At 37.9% G+C, this 22,858-nt stretch overlaps 3 protein-coding genes, 2 long non-coding RNA genes and 1 other non-coding gene across 9 annotated transcripts; 3 read left to right on the top strand and 3 right to left on the bottom strand.

Moving 5' to 3' along the window:
- Positions 1–1,226: 1,226 nt before the first annotated feature.
- Positions 1,227–1,298, bottom strand: TRNAT-CGU. The gene has a single exon. It is a non-coding gene; the product is annotated as a tRNA-Thr (tRNA).
- A 713-nt stretch (positions 1,299–2,011) lies between these two features.
- LOC110895343 lies at positions 2,012–3,416 on the bottom strand. Its single transcript, XR_002567086.2, has 3 exons — positions 3,325–3,416; positions 3,163–3,236; positions 2,012–2,263 (listed from the first exon to the last, which is right to left on the bottom strand). It is a non-coding gene; the product is annotated as an uncharacterized LOC110895343 (long non-coding RNA).
- On the top strand, positions 3,327–10,820 carry LOC110895342 (protein SPIRAL1-like 1). The gene is made up of 3 exons (XM_022142646.2): positions 3,327–3,466; positions 10,154–10,426; positions 10,560–10,820. The coding sequence occupies exons 2-3, from the start codon at positions 10,187–10,189 to the stop codon at positions 10,638–10,640; spliced, it is 321 nt and encodes a 106-aa protein (XP_021998338.1). The 5' UTR covers positions 3,327–3,466; positions 10,154–10,186; the 3' UTR covers positions 10,641–10,820.
- A 1,694-nt stretch (positions 10,821–12,514) lies between these two features.
- LOC110895341 lies at positions 12,515–14,720 on the top strand. Its single transcript, XM_022142645.2, has 2 exons — positions 12,515–13,018; positions 13,867–14,720. The coding sequence occupies exons 1-2, from the start codon at positions 12,627–12,629 to the stop codon at positions 14,270–14,272; spliced, it is 798 nt and encodes a 265-aa protein (XP_021998337.1). The 5' UTR covers positions 12,515–12,626; the 3' UTR covers positions 14,273–14,720.
- A 1,729-nt stretch (positions 14,721–16,449) lies between these two features.
- Positions 16,450–19,156, bottom strand: LOC110895340. Its single transcript, XR_002567084.2, has 3 exons — positions 18,842–19,156; positions 17,095–17,357; positions 16,450–16,864 (listed from the first exon to the last, which is right to left on the bottom strand). It is a non-coding gene; the product is annotated as an uncharacterized LOC110895340 (long non-coding RNA).
- A 34-nt stretch (positions 19,157–19,190) lies between these two features.
- LOC110895339 (folate synthesis bifunctional protein, mitochondrial) lies at positions 19,191–22,305 on the top strand. 4 transcript variants are annotated; one of them, XM_022142644.2, is made up of 6 exons: positions 19,191–19,396; positions 19,496–19,562; positions 20,147–20,233; positions 20,438–21,879; positions 21,974–21,981; positions 22,013–22,305. In XM_022142644.2, the coding sequence occupies exons 3-5, from the start codon at positions 20,167–20,169 to the stop codon at positions 21,974–21,976; spliced, it is 1,512 nt and encodes a 503-aa protein (XP_021998336.1). In that variant the 5' UTR covers positions 19,191–19,396; positions 19,496–19,562; positions 20,147–20,166; the 3' UTR covers positions 21,977–21,981; positions 22,013–22,305. The 4 variants fall into 4 exon arrangements, with proteins under 4 accessions (XP_021998336.1, XP_021998335.1, XP_021998334.1 ...); XM_022142643.2 differs by having other exon boundaries at positions 21,974–22,305; XM_022142642.2 differs by having other exon boundaries at positions 19,191–19,359; positions 20,438–22,305.
- Positions 22,306–22,858: the final 553 nt, after the last annotated feature.

Raw genomic sequence — 22,858 nt, 5'->3', positions numbered from 1 at the left:
CCAAGGGGGAGTCTGTTGATGCACTGATGTCTGTTAACTTCGTCTTTATAGAGTCTTGTATTGTACTAGATAGATCAGGGCACACAAAACGAGAAAATAGTGTTTATGAGTAATTCCGCATGAAATGATTATATATCATTTCAAACGAAATTAATGTTTCATGCAAGATTAGATAATTCCGCACGGAATTAACTAATTCTGTATGAACATGTAATTTCGCATGAGTTGGTTTCATGCGGAATTAGTCCTCTATAAATACTGAACTTGTCTGATCATTTGGAACGAAATTAGATACATTGATTGAGAGCCGAGGTGCTGTCCGTGTGTTATTTGAATCTGTAAAAGCTCAGAATCAATCAATAAGAAGATAATTAGAAAGGAACAAGTTGTTTTATGTCATTTACATTGATTCCGCCTTTGTATTTGATGCTGAACTACTCAGATTGACTCGTTAGGGTCACACAACGATCCAACAAATTGCGTCATAATATCCTCCACGTTTCCGACGAAATACCAACACCATAAAAACTCTAATTTAACGACACAATGCTTTGTATACATTAGCATAAACATTATAGGATTTTGGACATACTACATTGGACTTCCTAATCAGATTAATGAGTAACAGCCTAACAGGAATAAGCAATAAGTAGGGGGCATTCATAGGATGTTGAAAACCGTATAAACACATACCTATTGCTTGAATAAAGAGGGGAAACCTTAAGAAAAAATTGTTTATTTCTCTTTTTCTAGCTTTTCTTTATCTTCTCTCCTGAGTTTTTTTTTATAAGTTATAAAAGGAGTACAGGTGTTAAAACGGTTGTCGCAATTTTTTTTTTTTTTTTTTTTTTTTTTTTTTTTTGATGTTAGTAGTTATAAACATCCTTCCAAATTTTATTACAAGGTTTACATTTGAGATAAGGTATTAGTTTACTAAATGAGTTTGTAACGATGAAAGTTAATTACATACATTGGGATTTAGTTATTGAAATTACAAAGGTGGTCATATAAAATATAAAGACACAAATTAAAGATTTTGGATCAACAGGATAATGAATGCAAGATCAATTGGATGTATAAAAATATGGAATTGTGGATCAATAGGGAAAAATGAATGTGGGATCAATAGGAAAAATGAGTACAATAAATTTATTAATTTGAATATAAGGGGCAAGTGTATCTCTGTCTGAAAATTTATAAAGAGTAGGAAAAAAAGTATTACAAACAGCCCCCGGCGAGGATCGAACTCGCGACCTTTCGCTTACGAAGCGAACGCAATACCACTATGCTACGGAGGCTTGTTGTTTCTTTGAGTTTTACGACACTATTTTAGAGTTGTTAAAACGAACCAACCTGATTTGTTTTTAACTAATTTTTATGTTGATAATAATAGCTTTAATCATAGCGGTAAATCCTTAAATAGCTTTAACTATTCGTAAACCTATTTCACATTTTTATGAGTTCTTTATTCTATGCTGAAACAAAATAATTATTAGTCTATACTTGCATTCTTCCACCTTTTTCATAAACCATGAAAATATATTTGACGACTTAGATGTAAAGGGATGTTAACGAGTCGATCCGAACCGAGCGGATCTTTGATCATGCTTGGCTTGTTTACAATCGAGCGAAATCCGAGCGAGCATATTCGAGCGTGTAACTTTCCGAGCGAACGGCGAGCGAGAAGCGAGCAACGAGTAAATTGGACAACCATAAATTTAGGATGTTTCCTTCGATGTCTCCGCTATTGGGTCACGACTAAGGTCCAACTGTCCGAGGATGACACTAAGATTGAGGTTGGATCATTCGAGGATAAGGCTCTAGTTGAGGCAGGTGAGGCGATGAATATACAACAAAGAACAATTGTCGCATTGTGGCGTATGGTGAGAGCGAGAGACGATTGACAACTGACGATTGATGAGAGAAAGATGTTAAATACGGTCGCTTCACGACTTAGAGTTTTCGTTTTAAATTTGGTGTTAAATTCTTTATTGGTTTGATTAGGCCAGTATGGATAAATATAATTGTATATTTGAGTATAGTGGTCCAAATCTAATAGAATGGTATGTATAAAATATGAATATACATGTAATTTGTGTATATGTAATAAACTAATAAAAATTAATTCGAGCCGAACTGAGCCGAGCGGACCTTTGCTCAGGCTTGGCTCGTTTGCAAACCGAACCAAACCGAACGAGCATATTCTGAGCGTTTTCCGAACGATCAACGAGCTAGCGGTGAGCGACGAACGATTTAAACAGCCCTAGATGTGACCCTATTAATAAGTTGACCCACTGAATAACAAAGGTTGTAGATTCACATCATGCTTATATACATATGACATTTCAAGTAAAAACTTTGAATCAATAATGTGGTTATAGTGTTAGACTTGAAGAAAACATGAACTATGTATTTGCGTTTATGGTGCGCGTCCAGGGCCGTCTCCGAATATGTTTAAAAAAAATTGGCCCTGTGCGAGAATAAAAATCAGGCCCTACCCGCCCTAGTAAAACAAAATTCAATGCCGTGTTGTCGTGTCACTCAACAATGCGATCAAACCCTATTACGGTCACTATAACAAACCGTGCACATTTAGGTTTGTTCGAATAATTTGTAAAAAGAAATTTTAAAAGTTAAAGAGAAAAATAAAATATGTGTATAATTAATAATTATAATAAAACAATAAAAGAATTTGGTTGTTGAAAAGAAAACCTTAAGTGAATAGAAGAAGAAAAAAAGAAGATAAAAGAAAACAAGTAACAAAGTTAGAAGTAAAAGAAAACAAGTAACACAGTGCGAAATAGCATTTAAGAAAATGAGTACTAAAATTGTAGAAAACGTAGCATTTAAGAAAATGAGTACTAAAATTGTAGAAAACATTAATAGCGAGTATCGAACTTGCAACCACCTGTGACTTTAAAGAATAAAGACAACCTGGATACAACTAGACTGCAGTTGGTTTTGTTAGAGATGTATGGTTTTAATTATATATATAATATAATGTGTGTATATATATATATATCACGGGCCCTTTAACGTTTTTGGCCCTAAGCCGGCGCTCACCCAGCACATGCTCCCGGCCGGCCCTGTGCGCGTCTGCTCACTTTGTAATAGACGAGTTTCTAATCTAATCTAAATTTAAGTTCTATTGATTAGTCGTACCCGTTCCAAGCCTTGACAGCTATTCAGTGGAGTCGACTAAGGGGTGGCCCGCCTCCTCACCGGCCAACCGGTAGCTTCGAACATAAAAAATAAGGTAAAACTTTAAGTTATTAAAAACTTTATTTTGAAATTTAATAGTAGAAGTGGAGTCGAATCACATACCTCTGGCAAAAAAAGAAAATATCTGGAGGATTTCGAATTTCAAACATTTAAACGTTCCCAATTTCTGCTATAAAGCTGCTGTTGCTGCTTCCTCTCTCTCTCTCTCTCTCAAGCCTCGCAGATCTCTACCGAAATCATCAAGGTAAAACCCTAGATCTCATCTTCTTTACAAAATCATTTATTTGTTTCCGATCGTGTTTAATTTACGTCTGAAATGCTTACATATTCCGATTTGTTATTCGATCTGAAAATATGCTGTACCGCTCGTACGATGTGATGTAGTAGTTGTTATCGGTGTTCTGCAGTTGCCGTTTGTTCATGCATCTATCGATTTACTTACTCTGTTGATTGAATTGACATACAGGAGTCGGTTGGCAGATTAGATGTTGTTTCCGATAGCATAATGTGTTGTTCGTTGAGTTGTAGATCTAGATCTGGATTGTGACTTCAACAGTATGATTTGCATGTTTATGTGTAGTTGTTGAAGATGTAAATTGTTGTGATGTATATAGATGGAATGATGATTGTATTTGTGTGCTTGACTTTGTTATGGACTAATACCATTGCAAGGTATGGGACTTGTCCCACATCGGTTGTATGGGCAACTGATGTGGGGTTTATATACCAAATGAGCTCTCTCACCCACCAGACTAGTCTTTTGGGTTGAGTTCTCTCGTTTGGTATGTAACATTGGTATCAGAGCCAGAACTCGGAGTGGTGGCCCACGGAGTGGTGGCCTGGAGAGAGCCAGCCGTGACCAACGTGGCCGTGACCAACGAGGCTCGGAGTGGTGGCCCATGGAGTGGTGGCCTGGAAAGAGCCAGCCGTGACCAACATGGCCGTGACCAACGAGGACGTTGGCCCTTAAGGAGGGTCGATTGTTATGGACTAATACCATTGCAAGGTATGGGACTTGTCCCACATCGGTTGTATGGGCAACTGATGTGGGGTTTATATACCAAATGAGCTCTCTCACCCACCAGACTAGTCTTTTGGGTTGAGTTCTCTCGTTTGGTATGTAACATTATTGTCATGAATAAAGATTAGAAGGGCCATTTATGTCACTTTGTAATGTCAATAATAAGTCTCAGGGACTAATTGTGTAATAGTTGTATAGTTTGAGGGTTGGTTAGATGATTAGATAGTTGTAACGGTTAGTCTGTTAAATAGTCGTTAAGATGTCAGTTAGGGTTATCGATGAAATGAATTGAATCTTCCTTCTGTTCTGTCTTCTTTCCATTTTGTCGTAACAAACTGGTATCAGAGCTCTCGATCCTCTCGGAGCTCCATATCCACCATTGTTTCCGTTCAATCACTACCAATCACAGTTCAAATCCATTTTTTGCTGAAATTCATATCGGAAGCTTGTTCGATCCGTTCAACTCTGATTAATCTTCTTTCGATTAATCAAATTGTTCGTTCTTAGCTGGATTAATCTTCTTTCGGTTAATCCTTCCGTTCGATTCTGTTTCGATTAACCTTCTTTCGGTTAATCAATTTTTTGAAATTGATAATGGCAACAAGGCAACAAGAAATGGAACGTGTAGAAAAGATAGCTAAAGATAATTCTCAAGCAATTCAGTCTCAACAATCTTTAATTGAAGAAAACTCCAATCATGTACAGAATTTGCAGATTCAGATGGTAGAAGTTTGTAATCAGTTGAAAGAACTCAAAGAATTGATGTCACAAGGTCATAGAGGGGTTGACCAGAGATTAGTCCGATTGGGTAGACTGGATTTTCCAAAGTTTAATGGTGAGGATGTTGAGGGATGGTTGTACAAATGCAACCATTTCTTTACCATGGATAAGACCCCTAATCAACTAAAAATGCAATATGCTGTGGTGAACTTGGAAGGTGTGGCTTTACAGTGGCACCAAGGACATATGTCTAGCCAAGATAGAGAGTTGGAAGAAATGGAGTGGGAGGATTATTCAAGGTCTATTCTCAACCGGTTTTCAACAAGATTATCTGAAGAGCCAATTGAAGAACTAAAAAATTTGCAGCAGACAGGTACTTTACAAGAATACTGTGATGCTTTTGACTCGTTATTGAATAGAGTTAAACTGTGTGAGGAATATGCTGCTGGTTTGTTTGTGGCTGGTTTAAAACTAGAAATAAGATGTTTAGTGAAGATTTTTAAGCCAAGAACGGTGAGGGATGCCATTGCTATGGCTAAACAACAAGAAGTTGTGTATCACACTTTATTTGGAAGCAAAGACACAAAGAAAAGTAACACTTACACTCCATCTTTTCAGAAAACCAATAGTTCTTCCACAACACCTACACCTTATAAATCAACCTCTTCCTATAATAATACAAACAATCTGTCTTTATTACCTACCCCTCCAGCCAATAAGATGATCAAACCTATTAGAAAAGTGTCTACCAAAGAGGCTGAAGAAAAAAGAGCTAGAGGGGAATGCTTTTGGTGTCCTGAGAAGTATACATCTACTCACAACTGTAAGTTTAAGCAGTTGTATATCTTGGAAATTGGTGATACAGAAGAGACTGAAGAAACAGTTAATCAGGTAGTATCAGTTCATGACCTTCCAATTGAACCCCACATTTCTTTGAATGCTCTAACTGGAATTCCATCTTTTAGCACTATGAGAATTGTGGGAACTATAGGTACAAGAACTTTATATATTCTGATTGATTCAGGATCAACTCACAACTTCCTTAAGAAAAGTTTGGCTCTAAAATTGAAGTGTCCAACCCAAGCTGTTACATCTCTATCAGTAACTGTGGCTGATGGTAACAAACTATCTTGTGTGGAGCTGTGTAAAGATTTTCAATGGGTCATGCAGGGTATATGGTTCAAGTCTGATGTGTTTTTATTGCCATTGGAGAATTATGATATGGTATTAGGAGTTCAGTGGTTGCAGACTCTAAATGACATTGTTTGGAACTTTAAAAGTCTTACAATGCAGTTTCAAATTGGTGAGCAGAAATTTGAGTTGAAGGGAACCAACAATCAGAATTTATCTTTGTGTTCTGTGGAGAAGTTGAGTTTTATGATGGAATCTGAAGGTCAAGAGGTTCAGGCTCAACTATTTAGCATTCAAGAATCAGTCAAGGGAACTTTTCAACACCAGACTAAGGTGAAAGAAGTATCAGAAAACAAGCTGGTAGAAGAGTTACTGGAGGAATTTGCAGATGTGTTTCAAGAACCTACCTCCTTACCACCCCCTAGACAATGTGACCACAAAATTGACTTGATTGATGAGAAGGCCACAATCAACCAAAGAGCTTACAGATATCCAGTGGGTCAAAAGGATATTATTGAAAAGATGGTGCAGGAAATGAAGGACATGGGGATCATAAGGGATAGTGTCAGTTCTTTTGCATCTCCAGTTGTTTTAGTTAAAAAAAAAGATGGCAGTTGGAGATTTTGTGTAGATTACAGAAAATTGAATGAGAATACAGTGAAAAATAGATTTCCCATTCCTTTGATAGAAGAATTGATTGAAGAATTAGGAGGGGCTGTGGTGTTTTCTAAGTTGGACTTAAGGTCTGGCTATCATCAAATAAGAATGCACAAAGATCACATCCATAAGACTGCTTTCAGGACTCATCAAGGCTTATTTGAGTTTCTTGTGCTACCTTTTGGTCTTACAAATGCTCCTGCAACTTTTCAAGGGCTCATGAATGCTGTTTTCAAACCACTGCTGAGGAAAAAGGTGCTAATTTTCTTTGATGACATTCTGATATACAGCAAGGATCTTCAGCAACATTTAAAAGACTTAAGGGAGGTATTGCTAATTTTTAGAGATAATCACTTGTTAGCAAAAAAATCGAAATGCAGTTTTGCTGGTTCAAAAGTGGAGTATTTAGGACATGTGATTTCACAAGAAGGAGTGGCCACTGATCAGTCAAAAATAGAAGTAATAAGGGATTGGCCTGTTCCTGTGACTGTCAAACAACTAAGAGGTTTTTTGGGCTTGACAGGATACTATAGGAGGTTTATATCTTCCTATGGGGCGATGGCAAAACCACTAACTGCATTGTTACAAAAAGATGCATTTAAGTGGTCGAATGCAGCACAACAGGCCTTTGATCAACTGAAGCAGGCATTGATGCATGCACCTGTTTTAGCTTTGCCTGATTGGTCTAAGGAATTTGTAATTGAGACAGATGCTTCTTCTAAAGGGTTGGGAGCAGTGTTGATGCAAGATAGACATCCTCTCGCATTTGTTAGCAAGGCTTTATCAATCAGGCAATGTTCTTTATCAGTATATGAGAAAGAGCTTCTTGCTATTCTTATGGCAGTAAAACATTGGCATCAGTATCTCATCTTGAAGCATTTCACAATTAGAACAGACCAGAAGAGCCTTAAGCACTTGTTAGAACAAAAAATCACTACTCCTCTTCAACATACTTGGCTTAGTAAATTGATGGGATATGATTACTCTATTGTGTACAAAAAAGGAGTTGATAATGGTGCAGCTGATGCTCTCTCAAGAATTCATGGTGCAGCTTTGTTTCAGATGGCTTTATCTAGTTATGAACCTCTTTTGTTGGGCAGAATTAAGGAAAGTGTGTTGAAAGATAATGCAGCCCAAGAGCTTATTCAGAAGTTACAACAAGGAGAGGTTATTGATAAATACACTTGGGATGGGGAGTTTATTAGAAGAAAGAACAAATTATGGATTCCAAATGATGAGCAACTCAGGAAGGACATTTTAGTCATTTGTCATTCCTCACCACAAGCTGGTCATTCGGGTATTCATAACACACTTCAAAGATTTAAAGACATGTTCTATTGGAAAAGGGCAACTAGTGACATCAAGGAGTTTGTTAAAACATGTGACACTTGTTTAAAAGCAAAGTATGAGACAGTAGCTTCTCCTGGGCTACTAAATCCTTTGCCTACTCCTGTCACTATCTTTTCAGACATCTCAATGGATTTCATTGGTGGACTGCCCAACTCTCAAGGGTATGATTCCATTTTGGTCATTGTGGATAGACTTACCAAATATGGTCATTTCATACCATTGAAACATCCCTACACTGCTGTTAAAGTTGCTCAAGTGGTCATGGATAATGTGTTCAAGATTCATGGCTGTCCACAAACTATTGTTTCTGACAGGGATGCTCTATTCTTAAGTAAGTTTTGGAAAGAATTTTTAAGGCTGCAGGGAATATCTCAAGCCTTATCTACTGCCTATCATCCGCAAACGGATGGACAGACAGAAGTGCTAAACAGGTGTTTGGAAACATACTTGAGGTGTATGGTAATGACTGAACCACACACATGGGTCAAGTGGTTAGCATTAGCACAATGGTGGTACAACACTACTTGGCATTCGGCTATTCAAATGTCTCCATACAAGGCTTTATTTGGATTGGATCCTCCTATCCATTTACCACATATTCCACTGGATACTGATGTTGCTGCTGTGGAAGAATTTTTTACAGCAAGAGAAACAATGGTGAACACACTCAAGCAAGCTCTTTTCAAAGCCAAGAATAGAATGAAGCAATTTGCAGATCAGCGAAGGTCTGAGAGATCCTTTGATGTGGGTGAATGGGTATATCTTAAGTTGCATCCATATGTTCAGACTACTTTAAGAACTCACAAGTATTCAAAACTGTCCCCAAAATACTATGGACCATTCCTTATAATAGCTAAAGTTGGGCCAAACCTCAAGGATCTCAAATTCACTCAACAGTCCACGTTTCTTTATTGAAGAAGGCTGGGGGACCTCCTCAGGTGATTCATCAAATTCCTATGGTGGCTAGCAGTGGGCTGCAACCACTTAAGATTTTAGACAGGAAGCTAGCAAAGCAGGGCCATAGGGCAGTGGTCAAGTTTCTTATTCAGTGGAAGGATCATCCTCTTCATGATGCTTCATGGATGGTGGCTGATGAGTTTATGCTGAAATATCCTGAGTTTCCTGTTGATTCTTGAGGTCAAGAATGCTTAAGGGGGGAGTATTGTCATGAATAAAGATTAGAAGGGCCATTTATGTCACTTTGTAATGTCAATAATAAGTCTCAGGGACTAATTGTGTAATAGTTGTATAGTTTGAGGGTTGGTTAGATGATTAGATAGTTGTAACGGTTAGTCTGTTAAATAGTCGTTAAGATGTCAGTTAGGGTTATCGATGAAATGAATTGAATCTTCCTTCTGTTCTGTCTTCTTTCCATTTTGTCGTAACAGACTTGCTTCAGTTACTTGTGATTGACATGTAATTGATGCTCATTAGGTTGTAAAAATTTTTCAAACTTATTGATTGGATTGGATTAATAAGTATATTTTTTCAAACACTTCACAGATTTTGACTGAATTTTGACCTCCTTTGACTGTTCGCTGGTTTTAGGTCCGATTAGGTGAAACTTAACCGGTAAACAAACTACTGAATACCGATTAATCGGCTATTAATCCCTTTTTTTACAACACTGGGTACTAATGTACTATGCTCATCTTTGAGGGCTGAAAGTGAGAATAGGCTTAAATGGTGTAGTCATCGCTTGGATTCCTTGCAATTATACTCTTTTTGTGTAGATCAAAGCACAGCATTTTAGTTTCGTTCTATTGGCAGCCAACTGCATACAAATAATAATATCTTATAGCATCTATTTAATATAATTCAAATGGTTATGTTTGAGTTTTCTGTAAGGATTATGTCAGCTATTGTTTTTAATAAGTATGCTTTATCTGGCATCTAAACTTCTAATAGTCCTTTGCAAACCATGTTTTTTGAATATATTTGAACTGCTATATGATATAAACATAGTAAGCTTAAAGGCTAATTTGATATTGTGTTTGTTAAGTGCTCATGAAATGGAGTTAACTGTAGTCTTTTATCTGGAACTATTTGCAGGGTTAGTGTTTTGGTCATTAAGAGGGTGAAGCTATGAATCGTGGAGTGAGCGCCGGTGGTGGCCAGAGTTCTTTGAGCTACTTGTTTGGGGGTGATGAAGCACCAAAGCCAGCCCAAAAGGCTACACAATCTGCCCCATCTGAAACACCAGCAGCAAACAATGTGACCGCTGCGAAACCTGATATTACTAAGCAGATTCCAGCTGGTATTCATGGTAATCCTTCGAACAACTACTTCAGAGCTGATGGTCAGAATACCGGGAACTTTATTACGGTATGTCATTTTGTAATAACAATCTAATTTTTTATTTCATGGACTTGTGGTTATAACAAACAGGAATGGTACAGAAATAAAGAGTTTAAGCTTGTGTGTGGTTTAATTCTTTTTTTTTTTTTACATTTTGTAGGAACGACCTTCGACTAAGGTCCACAATGCACCTGGTGGCGGATCATCTCTTGGATACCTGTTTGGCGGTGACGGTAACTGAAATGTTTGCTGTGATGTAATCTCAGGGGTATCAAGTAGTAATCACGTTTTGAACCTGTAATCATAAAGATAAATCCAAGTTTCAGAACTTGCTTTATCATGACATGAGATCTTATTTGGTGTGGTCTGTTTGGACTGCACCCAGAATGAATCAATGAGCTGAATCTTTTATCTGGTACCATCATTTGATGATTGATTAGGGTGTCAAAGCGATAAAGTTAAGTACCCACAAAACCAGTGGCAGAATGAATATTATCGAAGGGATAAACTGATTTTAATATGAAAAATCATCTTTTTTTTTTTTAAGTTAAAAATCACTACTGATTGGCTTTTATTTTAAGTGTAAAGAATTATATAAAAGTAAACACAAACAAAAGGTCAAGGATTGTTTATAATGCAAGAAAACTTGTTCAGGACTGGGAGTATTGTTCAGAACTACACAATTCCTAGTTCTACAAAACCTAAAATCCACCTAAACAGTAAACAACCACAATGAGGTTTTGAACACTTACTACTTACTTGAGCAGAATTCATCAGTGTCATTAGGCTAAGTGAGACCTCTTGACCCGTACATGCTCAACTAACTATTAATGGTTAGTTTAATCACAAATAATTAAAAAATGATGAGTAGAGGATTTGAACCAAGTGGTTTTTGTGTAGGGACCACATAATCACAAATAACACAAATTGCAGCCCCCGACCTTGACTACCCGCAGACCACAACTCGAAAACCCCTCCCATCGGCATACACGTTTGCATCTCTCTCTCTCATCTCCTCTCTTTGGCAACTATCACCCGCCTACCATACCCGCAAAACCCTACCCCATACGCCGACGCTGGTGTCACTAATCAAGTAGGCACCACCCACACCCACCACCGTTTACCAACATGGGAGAAGGCAAGGTTGAAGGCTCAATTGACCTAGTATACAACAAAGTGTGTACAAGGGCAAAAAAAGCTAAGCGAATAGGTTGAACCCCACGAGGACAAAATCTCGCATGCACAAAGAGGTGGTGTAGGCTTGTACCCCACACATATTTATGTGTCTACTTACTTTTTTTTTGTTTTTTTTTTTTTAACGGCTAATTTTTTTAATCCTCTGTTGTCTGTGATGAGATGTTTTAAAGGCTTTGTCTTTGCCAATAGACTACTAAATACTTAAATGTCATTTACATACTGTATACACTTGATTATCTTGGATCAACACTATTGTTGAGAGTCGAAGGGTGGTCTAGCGGTCTATACTCTTTCTAACTGAGTTCTTATTTTCTGTAGCTAGGGTCCAACTCAATAGTCACTACACTAGTGTTAGTTTTTTATTTTCATTTTCACACATTTATCAAGTCTTCAATAGTTTTTGTAGACAAGGAAACTATATAAAAGAAAAGGATTTCGAAAAAAATGAAGATAAAAAATTGGTGAGACTAAACGCACGCCACACCCTAGGGGTGAGCATTTTGTATCGGGTGGTTCCGAACTGATACTGAACCGGTACCGAATTGGTACCCATTTTTTGGCGTTTTTAGTACCGGTACCGATATCTTACCGAATTTTGCCTTCAAATACCGGTATCGTACCGAACATTTTTTGGGACCGGTACCCATATTTGACGATTTCGTTACTGGTATTTTTGCTTACGGTACTAAGCTCATCGCTACACACCTGTATGTTTAACGCATCCTGTAAAAAAGTAGATAGATGAAACAACTGATTTCGATCTTCGATAACACACCAGGTAAAAAAGTACACAGATGAAATAGCCGATTCGATTTAGCGGAGGGAGAGACATAATTAATAAAAAAAGGAAAAAGAACCCGTTAAAGAGATTAAACTTTTTTTATTTTATTTTATTTTTATGAATCTTAAGCTGTTAAGTAACCTCTTTTGTTCGTTTTTTTATGTATGTTCTTGCTTCTTAGCCGGCGAATGCATAGCAAGAGGATCATCATCATCCCCTCATCCTCCACTTTTTGCACTGCAAATCCAGATGAAGAACCCTAAATTACTACCATTCATACACACCTCCCTTTTCTCTTCTTCACCCTTGGTCTATAATTACAACCACCATCGATCCTTGAGGTTTCTTTCTCATTCACTCGTCCTACAAAACCCCAATCCCCCTTTACCTTTTTCAGTATTTGGGTTTCATCGTTCTCTATATCTTGAGCCTAATATACCCCCAAGCTCTAATCTTTCCTCTGCAAATCGTCCCGTTGATGATGGTGCTGTTTTACAGAATTGTTTTTGGGGTGAGAAAGCTCTGTCTATTGCTCAAGATGTGTTGCTACAGTTTGGTGATGATATAAAAATCTTTGCTTTTAATATTTACCCGAAAGGACGTGGATGTATTTATGTCAGACTGGACAGACTCTGTAATCAGTAAGATTGTGTTTGTTGCTGTTAATAATTTATAAGACTAAGCGGTATGGGGGCGGCTTAGGCCCCCACACCGCCCCCCTTGCTTCCGTCCCGGTGTATCCGGCTCCCCACAGACGAAGTCGACGGGCCTCTCTCCTCTCTCCTTCTCTCACATATACCTATACATACATATATATATATATAAAGAGGTTCATCCCCCACCCCTCTAGGTCCATCACCCTCACGCCCTTCCTACGTGGCGGTGACGTGGCGGCCCATCCTCTTGAGGATTGGGCTCTCCGTACTCTCTAGTCTAAGGTTGCTAGGATAGACACACCACCCTGAGTTATAGACTTATAGGGGCCGTACTAAGGGTGTTAAAAGGTCATACGGGCCATATAGACGGCGATAAAGGCCGGGCCTTATATGGGTCATATGACGAAGTGCAGATTGTATGACTTTGTCAGGTGGTATGCCCAGTCACTTCTCAACCCAGTGTAACACCACATATGGGCCGAATGATTTGTGCGAACTACAAACACCCTTGCATGTGGCCCGTATAACACTCTTGCTGGTATGATGTGTGATGAGTGCTGATCCAAGAGTTGGCGGACTCTTTATTGGATTAGCTGGATAAGGGAAAACATGGTAGAATATGCCCAAACTTTACTGAGTATAACTTGGGCTACGACTCAAGCAAACGTAGCCCAAGTTATGCTTGTTTAAGAGTATGCCAGCTCTTGGATCAGCTTCTCATCAATGTGTCAGTTGTATGGTTAGTATTTCAGTGGTGTGCTTATGGTCTGGTCCTTTCACAAAACGATTAATATATATATATATATATTTTATAATTATATTGTTTGTGATAGGTTCCTGAGCATGGAGGATATTCAAAGTTATAGTCATGAATACAAGAAAAAACTAGACGAAGCAGGAGCAGTTGGTGACATCCCTAGTGATTTGGCTATTGAGGTGTCGTCTCCTGATGCAGATCGACTACTAAGAATACCGGATGATTTACAACGTTTTAAGAACATGGCAATGCGGGTGAAGTATGCTGATTCTAAATCCATGAAAAAAGAAGGAATATTCTTTTTGGAATCTATTGAAATGGATTCTGGAAGTTGTGTATGGAGGTTGGCTGATGTAAAAGAAAATCGACACCCTTCAGCTAAAGGAAGACCATTGACCCGCAAACAAAAGGACTGGAGACTCAAACTGCCATATGAAATGCTCGAGCAGGTGACTCTGTATATACCTTTGAGGGGTGTTTAGATGTTGAACCTTTTGAAAGTTATTAAACTGGGCCTTGTACACGCCCATCCATTCATGCCCGCCTTCAAGTTTTGGTTATGTAGTGACTTTTGCTAGTTTCTTGAGCAGCAAAAGCATGCCGCCTACCTGTAGTCATGGTATGGTTATTATGTATTGCGCTGATTGTGTGGCATTTTCTATTCAACATCGTTGATCATACCATAAACAAATATAGGGTGGAAGCTAAATTACTTGTGAGGTGATGAGGTCATACAACAACATGATACATGAATGATTCCATGGTGACTTAAAATGAATGTATCAGTTGATTTCAGAAAGTGAGATGAGGGCTGAGATGATTTATTTATCTATGTGTGTATTGTGAAGACATCTCAGGCAGGCAGGCTAAACAAGTCAAACCATAATGTACCTTAGATTACCATGAGTTTGCACACAATTAATATCGAATTTTCGAATAATTATTATTTTCTCTTGAATTCGAATTCGATTAAAATCTACCCAATTCGATTCGAATTCGTATTTGAATAAAAAACCCAATTCGTATTCGATTAAAAAATTCAAATTCGAATCGAATTCTAATAAATTCGATTTGATTCAGATTCTTTTAAAATATATGTAAAAACTATCAAAATAAAACATAAATTTTAAAGCAACCATAAAGCATAATATCACATTAAAAAGTTCCAAATTCAAAACGAGAAGTCGGGAATAACCACTCCATGTTACAAGTTGATATTTTTAGGGTTAGAAATCTATTGATCGATTTATTACTTAGGTTTTAGTTATAGGCCATGTAGTGGGTTTGATAATGGGTAATTTTAATTCTTGGAATAGATTTTCAAAATAAATTGTTATATAGCCCAATAAAAGTTATATATGTGTATTATATTTAAAAATAATAAATAAAAATGTATATTTCTTATTCGAATTTCAAATCGAATCGAATCGAATTTGAAAAATATAAATTCGTATTCAATTTACTTAAATCGAATAGAATCGAATTCGAATTATTGATAATCGAATCGAATTTAATCGAATTTCGAATTCGAAACGAATTCTGAACACCCCTAAAATTATCTAATTTTTTTTTCGGTTCTTCACATCACAAACAAATAAACGTAGTCTGATAAATCAGTGAACCAGTTAGTAGATTTCTGGAAAGTCTTCAAGGTAATATGAGAAAATCATGTTGTAAGTCGCCATTTCAATTGAGACGACCCTTGATTTCACTCGACATTTTAGCTTTCAAGACGGAGAACCCTAAATCGAATTAGGGATGTCGGATTGATAAGGAATTAAGCAGATGAGATATTGGAGTCGAACGAGTGAAACGAACGAGTGCTTTACGCTGTGTTCCCGAGTTTAATAAAAGAAAGACAAGAAAATAAATAGAGTTTAGTAGAGAAAAGAAAGGAACAAATAAAAATTATTGTGTGTTCCAGACTTTCAAGTAAAGGGAAAGGAAATAAAGGAATATAAACATTTTTTGCATTCCCGAGTGGAGAGGAAAAGAAAGGAAAGTGACAATTTTACTATTATACCCTTTTAAGTAATACTAAAATAAAAATAACCCACACATTCTCGTCTTCTTTAAAACATTCTTTTATCTTCGTTAACAAATTAAACTCCATTTCAACCAACCTAAACTTGTGTCCCATCATGCAGGAAAAGTGCTAGGGGTGCAAACGATCCGAGCCCGAGCTCAACCAAGCTCAAGCTCGTTTAACATATGAAAGCTCGAGCTCAGCTTGATTCAAGCTTTGACTTTAAAACCTGGAGCTCGGCTCGTAAGTAATTTCAAGCTCGCCGTTGGCTCGGGCTCGACTCGTTTAGTATTTGTTAATTAATTTTATATTAATTATAATTATTTGATTTTGACTTCAAGTTAATTCAGATTTATTGTACTCAAAGATTAGTTTCAGTAGCAGATCTTGCTACTTTTCTTTGCAGAACTTTACTGGCATTTTATGCGCGGTCCAATCTAATCTAAACCTAAAGTAATCTAAAGATAGGATATTGAAACTATGAAAATGAATTTGTATTTCTATTAATGCTACAATATGAGATTCACTTTGGTATCTTGTAGTATAAAGTAAATAAAATCAGGTTAAAGTTTCTTGATTCAAAATTCAACCACATGTGCAATAGGAGTATACCGTCTGTTAATGGCATGGTCATGATAACAAAGGAACCTGAATGATTTAACTCTTGATGATCTCCTCAATTACATATGGAAGAATATAAATATTACACTACACAAAGATACAACTAACAAACTATTATCTAATAGAACCCAACCCATTATTACATGCTACAAATAATTCAAAACCATGTAACCAATCACGGTAGGTCCTTGTTCGACCCTGTACCCACGAAACACCTTACAATCGAGGATCATAGGGTTTGAGTTTGAAAAATCATTCAAGAATCAATGTTCGAGCCGTCTTACAAGGGTTCTTCTATGCACCAGTTCAGCTGGTTAGAGTCCAGATCCATCGGTGAGGCCTTTTTATGGAATTTACGAAGGCTTGTTCGGTGCCCAATACTTATATATGCGATTCCTGCTGCGTTTATTTTGTCATACAAGTGAGCCTGCAAAAACAACCATTTATGGGCATATTTTCAATGAATATTTGCCTTTGACCCTTCACCCATTTTGTAACTGTAATATAATATAATCTATGTAGTTAATATCGCCGATATACATCGGTTATCGGCCCCTGGTTATCAGCATGATATTAAAATTAACAATATCCCACCGCAATTACCGATATCCGTTTTTTACCGCATTAACTACTTGGAATATGATTAATCAAAGGTACCTCATTTGCTTCATCTAAAGCACTACTGGTGGATTCATCCAAGAGAACCAGGTCTGGTTTAGAAAGCAACAAACGTGCAAACGCAAGTCGTTGCTGCTCGCCAAGAGAAAGAACACTAGACCGTTCATTAATACAACTGAAGCGTGACAAGTAGCCAAGATGCACATCTTCTAAAGCTTTTATTAGTTCTTCTGTATTAGGCTGCAACGGTTGTGCACTACCGACTTCAGACCCTAGTTTATCTTCAAGAAAAGGAAACGAACCTGCAAAATCATGTCAGTTCGCAATCACAGTGTTATCACAAATTCATTGAACGGAGCACTCGACATGAAACTGGCTTTGCACGAGTAACCAGTGCCAGTTACACGTGTTTAATGCCTGTTATGCGCATTTCAGTCTGGGACACATGCCTACTTCTAGGATCCTTCAACGACCGGCTCAACAAGAAGCTGCAGGCCGCCGCACAACGCAACAAAGAGACAGAGAAACAACAATTAGATTGCTACATTAAAATAATAAAACTGGGCCAAGACCAACAGCAGCAGCATGTGTAAACTTAAATCATTAATATATGTTGATATATCAAATATCAATGCAACATTGCAGCAGTTGGTTAAAAATGTAATTTGAAGATGACAAATGCTCCTGGTAGTTAGACCTGAAGTGGAACTGTAATTCAGAATATGGAATGAAAGTATATTTGTTTGTTTGAAACATACAGATCAAAGAAAGTAGTAGAATAGCGAACGAAAGACTCATGACAACGAGGAACAACTGGGATCTATTTACTGAAAGATTTTCACACCTAAATCAAAGTATGAAACAACCAAATGGAAGTTTTATATACGGTTCGGTTTATTATCAGTCCAAATGTTTCCTCATAGTGTCTTTGCAATACACGTGCACACGTTGCAGTTGACTGCACCAATGAGAAAGCTTGCAAGTTGCAATAACTGCCAAAAGCAGGTCACATTGCTCATGAGTCGTGACTGCCAAAGCGATACACGTATGCAGCATATCTGGGTCTGGGCAGTCAGTACTAACTTTGGCGGGCATTGGGCAATCTGGTTCTGGTTGGCTCTTTATCAAGACATGATAGGCCAGAATTCTGTGACTGTGCCTACGCCTAACAGGGTACGTTAACCAAAATACCAGCGTTGTTTCTAACGACGCACCCTAGACTCCATCCGGCAGCGCGTAACGATTAGCGACAGCTGCCTTTTTGTTCATCTTTAAACCAAACAGTAGCAGGAATTTGCAGGCCTATGGTGTCTCTGATTTTGTTCCAGTAGCACTCCTACTGATACTGTGCTACGGGCGTTCAGGCGTCAATTACACTTGCGGCGTCTCACGAAACCGGATTTGCACGAGTAACCAGTGCCAGTTACACGTTGTTACGCGCATTCCAGTGTTTAATCAAACTTAAACAATTCAAGAAGCCTAAACCCAAATTGGACACATTAATTTAATCACAATTTTAGATAAGGGGGCCCTCTTCATATTCTTTCCTCAATTCTTCAGTTTTCATTTTTTTTTAACTGATGATATGTTATTGGGTGTAGGTGCTCTTCGTTTGAGAGGTAAACATATGGGTTTTGTTGTTAAAATTCACACGAGCCAGTAAAAGAAAATCATCATACACAATAACCACACCTAAAAAAAAAAATCATCTTATAAGAAGCTATATCCTCACAAAATTCATCAGTTAAAACACCTATATGCGATAAATTGGATGTAGGTGTGTTACCTCAAAAATGGATTGCTGATCACTGATGGGGAGCAACGAAGATGAACAACAGCCCTTATCAAGTTGAATCTGAAGATACGGGAAAGATAACCAGATATGCGATTATGGGAGAGATGATGGAAGATTTGGCGGGATGTGGGAGATATACCCGCCGAGGTTAAAACTGGAACCTAATTAAGAACGTGGCTTTCATTGTTCTTTTCTCTCACAATCTTCCCGATTTGGGAGGAAGCAACTGAACACTAAAAAGACCTTCCCTATCTCTTCTCTGCCTTTCTTCTCATAAAAAATCTCTGGATAAGTGAATCTCTGGAAACGACTGAAAGAACGTGTGCTTTACTTGCATCTTTTACAATCCCGTTTTTCTAAACCCAGAGAAACGTACAACATTAGTTGCATAATGTACAACTAAAAGAGATTATTAAAAGTTCCAAATCTCATCTAGCCCCTTTCATTTTGCTACCATCTTACCACTACCCTTCATGATATTAACAACAGGCAGGTTTTACTCCTCACAGGTATATAAATCTCTCACATTCGACCATCAAATCAAAGGTACCTAATTTTATCATCTCTTTTTTACATTATCGCCTGCAGATTATCAATCTTTATGTCGTGTTTCATAGTTTTATTATGTAATTTCTTGATTTGCAGAAACCCATCTAAATGCTTAATTTGAGGGTTAGATGTTTTTGAACCTCCGCCGTAAAATCTTTCACAGGTAACCAACCCCACACAATCCATTTGTATACCTATGCACAAAGTTCTTCAAGTGCACAGAGGGACACTTTGACTTTTGTAGTCAAACAGTAAGGCTTATTAGAATACTATGGCCTGATAACAACTGAAAGTAGGGTACAATATATATCATGGATATTGCAAAAGTGAGGGTGGTCCTGAAAAGAAAGGGATTATCAAGTCTTTGTCAAATATTCAACTTGTGAAATATCAATTATTTTGCTTTCTTTAAAAATTGACTGTTATTTTAAACCCAATACCAAGCACAACAGATAGGATAGGAGGTTGATGATGGTGCTAAAGTTTCAACAATTTCGGATCATTTTTGTGCTTAAAAAGTACGGTGTTTGACTTCAAAAGTCAAAGTCTTACAGTTCCACCTGTTTATAAATTAACCCTTTCCTTGTTTAGCATCTTCAATCCCAGAAAAATGAGTCCACTTTAAAACCTACATAGAGTAAATTGAAAGACTACACACATGATTAATTACAAATTTTGGTAAATTCATGCTTATCTTGCTGTTAAAGTTTGAGATAATAATTGTTTTGTGCTTTGTCGGTTTCGCAGATTTCCCTTTCACTACAGGCATGAATATTTTCAAGCATCTACTCTCATCACAATCAGCTCGCACACGTGTCTGCACATCTTATAGAGGTACAGTTCCTCATATATCACTGTATGTATAAAACTAATGAAAGACTTTATCATCTACTTTCATATAGGACTTTGTTAATTATGTTGATTCTGATCCCAAAAATTACCAATAGTCTGTTAAATATCACATTTATTCTATCCCTAGAAGATTTGAACAAACATTCGCAAATCTATGGTGACATTATTGATATTTTTTACATGCAGCATCGTTTTCCTTCTTTCATTTCTCCTCGGATGCTTCAATACAAGTCCATTCTCCAGAACAGGAAGTAGTAATAGCTTTAGGTAGCAATGTGGGTGATAGGCTTAATAACTTTAACGAAGCCTTAACTCAAATGAAGAAATCGGGCATAGAAATAACAAGACATGCGTGTTTATACGAAACCGAGCCGGCTTACGTGACCGACCAGCCTCTTTTTCTCAATTCAGCCATCAGAGGCGTTACAAAGCTGGGCCCGCATGAGCTACTATCAACCCTCAAGAAAATAGAAAAAGAAATGGGCCGAACCAAAGGTATTAGGTACGGCCCGCGACCCATTGACTTAGATATACTGTTTTATGGTAAATACAGAATTAACTCGGAGATTCTCACGGTTCCACATGAAAGAATCTTCGAGAGGCCGTTTGTTATGGCTCCGTTAGTTGACTTATTGGGGTCGGATATTGACGATGATACTGTTCTACGCTGGCATTCTTTCTCGAAAAACGGACTTTTTGAATCTTGGGAAAAATTAGGTGGAGAAGCTCTGATAGGCAAAGACGGGTTAAGAAGAGTTTTACCGGTCAATAATCAGTTATGGGATTGGTCAAAGAGAACTTCTGTCATGGGAATCTTGAACTTGACTCCCGATAGTTTTAGTGATGGAGGAAAGTTTGACTCTGTGGGGTCCACTATATCGCGTGTTAAGACCATGATATCCGAAGGGGCTGAGATTATCGATCTCGGAGCTCAATCCACACGTCCAATGGCAACGAAGATCTCTGTCGAAGAAGAACTCGATAGGTTAATCCCCGTTCTCGAAAAGATTCTCGAATTACCCGAAATTGAAGGAAAACTGCTATCGATCGACACGTTTTACTCAGAAGTTGCTTTAGAAGCAATTAAGAAAGGGGCTCATATAATCAACGATGTATCGGGCGGAACGCTAGATTCCGATATGTTTCGGGTAGTTGCTAATCTCAGTGTTCCATATATCGCTATGCACATGAGAGGGGACCCGTCCACTATGCAAAACAGTGAGAATTTGAAGTATGACGATGTTTGCAAAGAAGTTGCTGATGAGTTGTATGAGCGTGTAAGAACTGCAGAGTTATGCGGCGTGCCCGCATGGAGGATGATTCTTGACCCAGGGATCGGATTTTCAAAGAAAACCGAAGATAATTTGGATATTTTGATGGGATTGAAGAGGATTAGGAGCGAGATTGGGCGCAAGAGCTTAGGGGTGTCACGTGCACCTTTGTTAATCGGTCCTTCAAGAAAGAGATTTTTGGGGGAGATTTGTGGCCGCGCTTCTGCTGTTGAGAGAGATCCGGGGACTATCGCTGCTATTACGTGTGCGGTTTTGGGTGGTGCTAACGTTGTTCGTGTTCATAATGTTGGAGATAACGCGGACGCTGTTAAGCTTTGTGATGCAATGTTGGATCGGGTAGGAAGATCTTAACAGCTTTTTGAAATCTGATGTGGGTTTTGCAACAAAGGATTATTTTCATGTGAACTTGAGTTTGAATTTTATATTTCAGTAATACAAATGGAGTGGAACGTTTCGTTGTAAGAAACAAGCGTATCGAGGAGAAGATCGTGAAGGTCAACAAAAGCCATTCCCGTGGGAAGCACAGCAGTCAACGCCATTAGTACATTCATTTTAACTTTAAAAGTGTTGTAACGTGCTGAAATTGATAAATTACAAAAAAGAAGAACGTGTCTGGTGGTTCGATTTCCGATCTGCTTTTGAGGCGATGGTGAGTTTTGATGTGTAAATTTTCTTTGCCTTTTCATTCCTCATAAGGTCTGAACCTACATTGATCTGAATGTCTGTTACAACATTAATACCAAATTTTCAATTTTCAAACAAGTCAAAGACCAGTGTTTTGGTGGGTTAGTTAACCAAACGAGCCGAGGTAGGGTGGGCTCGGGCTCGGCTCGTTTAACAACCTAGTCGAGCCGAGCCGGTTCGTTCTTCTTATTGAGCTGAATTGTTGACCTCGGGTTCGGCTCGCCAAAAGCTCGAGCCAGCCGAGGTGGCTCGTTTAAAAACCGAGTTGATTTCAAGTGAGCCATGAGATGCGGTCTTTTTGAACAGCCCTAACTTGCTAATGTGAGTAATTTCTTCAGTGCCAAGAAGATGAATTGGATTGTACATTAAAATGATTTTGAAGCTAGTGTTTAATTGGATCTAAAAGATGTTTAAGAACATGTTGCTATATATTTTTTGATGAAGGGAGACAGATATATTAAAAGGGGTTAAAAAAGAGTAGTTTATAAGTTTGATCAAGCAGCTGTTAGCCAAAGGCAAGAATCACAGCAGTAATTTCATATTGGAAAGGTGTAAATGGTTGTGCAACGTTTTCGCCTGGCGGCGGAGATGGGTCGGATTCCTATGGCCATGGCTTTGCAGAATATGAACA

This window comes from Helianthus annuus, chromosome 12 (assembly GCF_002127325.2).
Source record: "Helianthus annuus cultivar XRQ/B chromosome 12, HanXRQr2.0-SUNRISE, whole genome shotgun sequence".
NCBI lineage: Eukaryota > Viridiplantae > Streptophyta > Magnoliopsida > Asterales > Asteraceae > Helianthus > Helianthus annuus.
The sequence above is the reverse complement of the archived record's forward strand: the minus strand, read 5'-3'. Positions and strand labels throughout refer to the sequence as shown.

Excerpts from the sequence above, each read along its gene's own strand:
- LOC110895342 (XM_022142646.2), top strand. The coding sequence starts at position 10,187 with ATGAATCGTGGAGTGAGCGCCGGTGGTGGCCAGAGTTCTTTGAGCTAC. Across the intron at positions 10,427-10,559 it reads ATACCGGGAACTTTATTACG|GAACGACCTTCGACTAAGGT; the intron begins GTATGTCATTTT and ends TACATTTTGTAG.
- LOC110895341 (XM_022142645.2), top strand. The coding sequence starts at position 12,627 with ATGAAGAACCCTAAATTACTACCATTCATACACACCTCCCTTTTCTCT. Across the intron at positions 13,019-13,866 it reads CTGGACAGACTCTGTAATCA|GTTCCTGAGCATGGAGGATA; the intron begins GTAAGATTGTGT and ends TGTTTGTGATAG.
- LOC110895339 (XM_022142642.2), top strand. The coding sequence starts at position 20,167 with ATGAATATTTTCAAGCATCTACTCTCATCACAATCAGCTCGCACACGT. Across the intron at positions 20,234-20,437 it reads TGTCTGCACATCTTATAGAG|CATCGTTTTCCTTCTTTCAT; the intron begins GTACAGTTCCTC and ends TTTTACATGCAG.